This window comes from Vigna radiata, chromosome 7 (assembly GCF_000741045.1).
Source record: "Vigna radiata var. radiata cultivar VC1973A chromosome 7, Vradiata_ver6, whole genome shotgun sequence".
Lineage (NCBI taxonomy): Eukaryota > Viridiplantae > Streptophyta > Magnoliopsida > Fabales > Fabaceae > Vigna > Vigna radiata.
In genome coordinates, this window is record NC_028357.1 from 42,528,700 (window position 1) to 42,537,181 (window position 8,482).

The window sequence follows — 8,482 nt, forward strand, 5'->3', positions numbered from 1 at the left end:
TTGACAGGAATTCTTTACTATAAACCTATACAGGAGAAAAAATTGCTCTTAGGATAACTATTTATATTTTAAAATTAAATAATAATAATAATAATAATAATAATAATAATAATAATATTCAGGCATTATTATTATTATTATTAACTTTTTATTGTTTTAAAATAATTATTATCTTTTCTTTGAAAGGTAATTTATTTCTTTTGCATTGTATATTACAAAAATAGTATATTCTTTTTTAAGAAAATGAGTATTGAATGCTTTTTAACATCTTGGTTTTTCAAATGTTATTTTCAGTTAAATTGAAAAGTGGTTTCAGTTAAACCAAATGTGCTTTAGATTATGAATGAATTTATTTTGGGAACTTTTTATGGTTATGAATGAATTTATTTTTGGGGCGTTTCATGATTAATTTTTTTTTTTAAAAGTTTGGATATTTTTAATTCTGTTTTTATTAATCTCTTTTCTTTATTTATGATTAAGTACTCAAAATTTTATATTTTTAAATTAAGTTTTTATTATTTAATTTTTCAGTTCATTGGGTTAGATAAATTTTATTTTGGTTCGTCATTTTATTTAATAAAATAATAAAAGCATTTATCATTTTATATTAATTGTAATATCATTTTATATTAATCACGGGTACATAAAGACAAAGAATTAAGATGATGGAAAAACATAATTATCATGTTATCCAAGTAAAAGAAAAGAATTAATCACATATACAAATTTTGAGTACACAATAAAGGGAAAAAGAAAATTAATTATGATTCATTTGAAAGTATTTAAATTTATAAAAAATGTTAAACTATTAAGTTTTAAAAAAAAATTTAAGAAGTACTTTTACAAAAAAAAATAATAGTTTTGACACCTTTTTTTTATCTTTTAAATGTTTTTCTTTAATAAATAATGAAATACAAAAATAAAAGGTAAATGATGCTCATACTTGTCATGAAATTCATAAAAAAATGTTTTTAAAACAGTATTCTTGTGTACTCAAATGACTTTTTTAATTTCTAATTGATATAAATAATAATAAACTCTGGAAACTATTTTTTAAAATTAAAATAGGAATAAACACCTGTTTTTTTTATTATAAGAGAAGTCAAAGTTTTGTTATCCAGCTTCTCTTTCTATTTGTTAAAATCATATATATTTTTAAGGCTACGTTTAGTCAAAACAAACAACACAAATAACAAAAATAAGAATCAATATGTAAAAAATAGGTATAGAATTGGTTGAGATAAAGATTTCACAAGCACTTATACATTTTCAATCACAAAATCACTTAATTGGTTTAAATGTAGTACTTCTTTTATCTGTTAAAATACGTGATACCATTGCATAATGTACATTAGATTAGAGTTCACGAACTAGATAATAAACTCTCATATCATGATGATGTAGTTAACCATGTTTGTTTTTCATTACACTCGGATAATAGGTTTCATTGTTGAAAATTCTTTGAGCAAATTAGAATATCATCACATCCACCTCCAATAGAGTATAAATGAATGAAATGCAATATTCCTATATATCATCAATGATCAAACATAACTTGAATTTATGTATTATTAAGCTACTGTTTACACTTCTCACAATACAAAACATAAGAACTTGCATAAAATAATTTCATCACTCGCAAAACGGGTAAATTTATTTATCAACACGAATAGTTCAAATTACAAAGTATCATAACAAAATATATCATTCATACATCTAATATATATATACCTTTTCGTACACATACAAATAGTGTACGAAAACGTCAACAGTACATGTCTTAAATTTTCAATGTTATCTTTTTTCTTTTCTATCTGTTTCTATGACTTTTATAAAGTCTAAATATAATATATAAAGTTATTAATATGACTAACTCATTTGTTTACTATGGCTAATCATGACAATTTGTCTGTTTCTTATTAAAATGATCATAACTTGAATCTTACACATTATTTTTGATTGAAACCAATAATTGTATAACATTCATGAAGATACTTTTTCCTAATTCAGTATAAAATATTGTTTAAAAATGGTTACAATGTTTAAAAAATGAAAGACATTATGTATCTCTTTCACCTATTCACACCCTCTGTAAGCAAATATATGATGTAATTTCTTTTTTGACAGAAATCTCACATCTCTATAGACACAACCACACTACTAAGAGTGAGTTTTTTTTATACAATTTGTATCTCAATGTGTATTCCTACAATCATTTTAGTTTCATTTTAAATATGAACATATGTTTCAGTGATAAATTTTAAACTTTAGTATTATAGTAATTGCAATTTGTAGCATAGAAGGAGAATCCTTAAGAGGGAAAACAGAAATGTTTGGTAAAAAAAATGACATGAAAATACAAAGAAACATAGAGCAGTAAAAAGTAGGTTAAAAAAAGTGTTTGTATGATGACAGATTACTGAAAATAAAGAAATAAATTGATTGGTCCAAAAGAAATAAAGTGTTGGGGTCAGACGTGTGAAGTAATAATTTTGCAAATACCAAAAACAAAATATTGTTCTGAGGAATCAAAGAAACGTAGGCACAAAATGAGCTGTCCTCTTCATCCAAGTCCCACAATTTTTTTTATATAATACAAGAATAAAAATTATTGTAAAAAATACATGAAAGTAAAAAATCAAACATGTTTAATAATAAGTTTTATATTTTGTCAGAAAAAAAAAAGCTTTTTTTTTTTGGAATTGAAATTTGAAAACTTGGTTGGACGTCCTTATCAAATGGTTATGCGTTGAAAGAGTTAAAATGTGAAGATTAATATTTATTAATGGAGGTGGCAGGTGGCGATAGGATGGTGTTGGTCTAAGGTATTATTGGTCAGAGTAAGAGGCAATAAAGGAGACACTAATAATTGGTATTCATCACTGCATTAGGTTATGTTTACTTCATCTCTCTCTACCAAAATCAAAACCTTACGATGTTTGTGTTGTGATAATGGTAATATTGGAATCAATGAATCAATAAAAAAGAAAAAAAAGAAGCCAGGCAAGTGGTGTGTTATGTCAAGCGTCCGTTAAACGACAGACAGTGACAGTAGTGCAGCAGACACGATAAAATAAAAGGTAACAAACCCACTCGTTTATCAGTTTCCACTGCGAAATTTCCTTTCTTCTTCTTCTTCTTCTTCTTGTGGCTCTTTGCACCTCTCAAATTTCTATGTGGTGGTGGAGATGGTGATGATTACTGCTTGGATCGCTGACCTCTTCGCTTGTATGGGGTGAGCCCCTCCATTCCCAATATTGCTTTTATTTTTATTTTTTATATTTTTAGATTCTTAGATACTGTTGGCATATATAGATAAATACACACATGAATATTTGTGATCAATTTTCTAGCTTTGATTCAATTCAATGAATGGGTTTCCGTTTTGGCCTTTTGGGTATATGGTCTGTCATGTGCGACCCAAACTTTAGATAAATTCTGGTTGGTATCAATTAGGAGTGGATTTGCCTTTCCCTTTCAATTGTTCGTGGAAAGGGTTCCTAGGTTTGCTATTTTGGATTAAAGTTGTCATCTTGTGAAACCGAGTTAGGTTTTTGGTGTTGACTACTCAAAGCAATGCAGTTTTTGTAGTATTTTGAAGCTGGCGTCGGTTGTTTCATCCTTGGTGTCTGTTGCTGTAAGGCGTTCGTTCGGTTGTTGTTTGATGATTTGCCTTTCCAATTAAAAATGGACCGAGATTCATTAGCGGTATAATGTTATTTTTCTTCCCAATGACTGATTAGGGGAGGAATCGAAAAGGCGAAAATCGTTTTCTTTATTGGTAGGCTCAGCATTTGACTTATTGAAGCTGCATTGATTAGTGGATTGTAATTGCTGGTTGAACGTAACGTAGAAGAGTGGATTTCTACCTATTAAACTCCTTACTTAGTTCTTCCATTTTTTCTTTTTCTTAAAGTATTTAAATGCAATAACTCCAAGTGGTCAGATTATTTTTAAAGATAATGCCTTCAATAGAGCATTCATAAAAAAATAAGGATTGATTTTTCTTAAAAGGAGCTCGTTGCTGTATTCTACATTATCCATTTATCACTGGTTGTGTTTAAAAGCATATCACAGGTCAATTTTAATATACTGCTAACATGATGAGGATGAAACACAATAGTATCAAACATTCCTTTGATTGTGTAAAACTGTCTCCCGGATTTTGTGATTGTTTGGCTTTGCTGTGAAATCAATAAAAACTACTATATTGTGTTGTAAAAAACACTTTTATTTTTTAAGGTGTTAGCCTGCTGGGTCAAAGTATTAAAAGTGAAAAATGTGCTATTTAGATGAAACTTCATTCTGATAATGCTCAGTTTTAGACTCCTAACATTGTCACTTCCATTAAGGGTCAACATCCATGGAAGCTTCATTCTATGGATACTCAATGTGACACTGAGTCAGTGGTAGCCCTTTTCTCCTTGAGAAAGCTTTACTGACATTAGTATTCAATCTGCACCTTATTCAACCCATAAGTAACCCTTTCTGTAGTTTAACTCAATGAAAGCACCCATTGTAATTAAGCAGAGGAGAGTCCAACCCAATAGAGTAATCCATTTAGGTGGGAGAGTCTCAAGTTTAAGTTCCACATCAAGTAGTTTATCCTACTCAATGTGGAACTCCTAACATTTTTTGATAGTTGTAATTTCTAAGGAAACAGATCAGGATTGAAAGAAAGACATCACATAAGGAAAACATGCACTTGTCTTTACTTTGGCCTTCAGTTTTTCTGTTATTTAACTTGATTTATACAGAACAGTGGTTGCTTTGGATGTTGTATGAAACCAACACCAATAATTGCTGTGGATGAGCCGGCAAAGGGACTAAGAATTCAGGGGCAGACAGTGAGAAAACCACATATATCAGATGGTTTCTGGAGTTCAAGTACTTGTGATCTGGATAATGGCAACATTCAATCTCAGAGAAGTATCTCGTCTGTCAGTACATTAAATCAAATTCTCTATCATAGTGGTGGAACTTCTACTACAGGCACCAATTCTGAATTTGTAAACCCAGGCAAGTTCTATATTCTATTTTCCGTAGGGATTAATATTGAAAAAAATATTCATCTATACTTTTAGCATAGCACGAACCCCATCCCGTACGATTCATTCATGTAACCAAGGTTTGGATGACAAAAAGGTTGGAAATGATATGATATTTTTCACCTGGTTTGGATAGATATGTTATGGTAATATCAATTTTTACTGTATACTGTTGTATATTGTTTGCAAGAATTACTTTCCTTATTTCCTTATTTAAGGGGAAAATAAAGACATACATGCTGTTGCTTATTTCAGGTCTTCTTCTCTGGAATGAAAGCAGGCTTCAGTGGATTGGAAGTGAAAAATCTAGCAAGCCTAGCCAACAAAAACGTGAACCCAGACTGAAGTATGTCAAATGCATTTCATTTGGTCCCCACTTAAATGAATATTCTATAAGAATAAGCCACTCGAAATACACATGGGGCCATGATCTTAGCTTATTCACTTTATAATTTTTTGGGGGCTGGTGAAACACTTAATAAGTGTCGGAAGTTTTTATTTTCCGGTTCTTTTTTAACCTCATTGGACGAGAATTCGAAATACATCCTTATTCACTGTCAAATTGTAACATTTACCTTTTGCATGTATTGCCTTTTGGGGAGGTAGTGAGGTCTATTTTTCTTTCACATTTGAGCGATTTAATAATAGTTGAAAGCACAAGGCATATTTTTAGATCTTGAAAGAAATTTGATTCAAGTCAATATATTTTCTGTTTATATATATGACCTTTTACAAAGCCAAAGTCTCCATCATATTTGTTTTCCCTTTGTCATAATTTTTTCCATGTAGATGACTTATTAGTCATTGTGTTTGTTGTGTAGTTGGAATGCAACTTACGAAAGTTTGCTTGGGACTAGACAACCTTTCCCCAAGTCCATACCTTTATCTGTAAGTGGCCCTTGTATATGTTTGTTTGCTTGGATTTTTGACGTGAGATTGCAAAATTACAAATTGATAAGTTGATTTTCCATAAATAGGAAATGGTGGAATTCCTGGTGGATGTTTGGGAACGTGAAGGGATGTATGGTTGAAACTTTGAGAAGTGAAACTGCCGAGTGCCTTTAAGTTTGTTTATATTTGAATGATGTATTTGAATCGTGAAAGGCTTTCATGTATAGTTGTGCAGAGAATATTAAAAGATCAAACACAAGTTTGTTCTTCCTTTGTAATTTAAAACACTAAAGGCAATCTTTTGTTTTTGCCCTCATGTAAATGAATCTATACCATTTTCAAACTAAAATCTGAATTGCTTAATGCAGAAGTTATTACTTACTGTTACCTTTAAGGCTGTATCTATGCATTTATACATGTTTTTCCCATTTAATATGTTTTCGGTTTTAACATTATTGATTCATTTTCTATTTACTCCTTACTGGGAAAGTGCCTCTGCATAATTATTTACTAGTGCTAGTTAGAAACTAAGAATGTTCATACATTACATAACTGTTTTGGGCAAATGTTCTTTATATAGAAATGGTTTCCATAAGGTAATTTTTTTGGACTTCTCGTGTAAAGAGATGATAGTGTCACTTGTTGGAGTTTAACCCAGCTTGAAAATGTATATTATGTTTTTAACAATATTGTATCAGTGGTGATAAAGATTTCTCGACTTAATGGTTAACATTTAGTATAACATGATACATTGCTATTTACTGCTTTGAAATTTATCCAATAAAATGTATCCATTGCAGGCCAACCCGAGGTGGGCCAAACAACATGGTTTACTTGGCCCAGTCTATACTTATCGATTAACTAAAACAATGGTATTCGCAATTACAAAATTAATTAATTTGCGTTTGACTAAAAAATTAGTATAGGGCAACAAAATTAAAGAAATCTATCGTTTGATATAAATATGGAATAACATTGAGGAAAAGTCTTTTTTATTGTGTAATGGAAAAAGGCCTAAACCCCATTTGCAAAACAATTAATAACCTCCTGGAAAAGTAACAGAAGGAAGTGACAAGAAAATTCAAAACTAAATAAGAACAACATTGTAATTACAATAAAAAAAGACAAATAAAACTTTGCTAAAACATCAGTCCACTGGCTTCACAAAAATGTGTTGAAATTGAATTCGCTCAAAACATGACATAATATTTTTGAATTATACGTATAAAATATGTTTATATTTTTCATTGTACATTTCAAAATATAAAACTTACATATTTTAGATTGTATAATTTAAATTAGAAAATTTATAAAGATGCAAGTTGAAATTATCTGAGTCCAAGCCCACAAAAAGAGTTTGGACCACAAACTTAGATAGTTTCGAATCAATGGGTTCTAAAACTTAGATAGTTCTTCCAAGTTGTAAACGACATAACAAATAAATAATAAAAAACAAGGTCATCGTTGCAATCATTCGTATCAAGCGCTTCACTATTCCAACAAAGCACGTACGTTCGTTCTAGATACACAAAACCATAAAATAACACCTTATTTTTATTTCACATTAAATATCTATATATTTTTTCCTCTCTCTCTCTCATTTAATAACTTTGTATTTATTAAATAAAAGACTCACTCGCACTACATGAATATAATTAATATTAAAAAAATTAAAGTAAATTTTACATTATTTTATTTGTTATTCATTGTCTGTCTTATAGTATAATACACAGAATAAAAAGATGTTTTTTGTATATTATTTTCTTTGTTATATCTTAGTATTGCGGCGTAGCTAACCATAAAAATAAACTATTTTACGTAATTTCCTTTTAGAAAGCATCGTGCAGTAACAGTAATATCACATTTTAATGACGCACGGCAGTGTGTAAATTAATTGATTTCCTATACACAAGAGGAATGCAAAATGATGCATAAAACTGAAGAGATATATTTAAAATTGTTAAAATGTGGACCCATATACCAATGAGTTTTTGGACGCAATGTTTGATGAAATGTGATAACTCATATGGTCTAAAGAATTTAAAGACGTGCACATCTGAATTTAAATAACGCTTTCAAATCTATTATTTGGTGTGGAAGATATTTATATTTTCTCAACTCATCAATATATAAAGATTGCTCACATTGTAATTACCACAAAAAGTCGATAAAAAAACATTTCAAAGTTAAATTTTGATATAATTGCGTATATTGTGATTGAACAGGTGTATGATTGAGGATAAGGAAAAATTTTGTTTTTGTGTTTTGGTAGAGATCAAATCAGATTGCTTGCGTGTCCGTTGAAAACAAGATTTGTGACCGTTCATTGTTGGCCACACAAAGTCAAGAATCTGAAATGCAATCACAACCTCCTCTGATTGCATCAAACAAGGGGACAGTCTCAGATTTCGGTTCTTTTCTTCAATAATTTTCTAAGTCCAGATTCGCTTCTGTGTCGCTCATGCGAGACGAAGATTTTGAACGCAGTTCAAGAAATCAGCCTCACCCAATGAATCTTGACACAACCCAAAATAATTTTTTTC

General features: G+C 29.7%; 1 protein-coding gene across 4 annotated transcripts; it reads left to right on the plus strand.

The window, feature by feature from the left end:
* The first annotated feature begins 2,881 nt into the window (after positions 1-2,881).
* LOC106765466 lies at positions 2,882-6,333 on the plus strand. Of its 4 annotated transcripts, none has more exons than XM_022783785.1 (5): positions 2,882-3,080; positions 4,758-5,019; positions 5,304-5,394; positions 5,870-5,936; positions 6,026-6,333. In XM_022783785.1, exons 2-5 carry the CDS (start codon positions 4,782-4,784, stop codon positions 6,077-6,079), a joined length of 450 nt encoding a protein of 149 aa, XP_022639506.1. In that variant the 5' UTR covers positions 2,882-3,080; positions 4,758-4,781; the 3' UTR covers positions 6,080-6,333. The 4 variants fall into 4 exon arrangements, with proteins under 4 accessions (XP_022639506.1, XP_014505590.1, XP_014505588.1 ...); XM_014650104.2 differs by having other exon boundaries at positions 4,763-5,019; XM_014650102.2 differs by lacking the exon at positions 2,882-3,080 and adding an exon at positions 3,087-3,235 and having other exon boundaries at positions 4,763-5,019; positions 6,026-6,326.
* Positions 6,334-8,482: the final 2,149 nt, after the last annotated feature.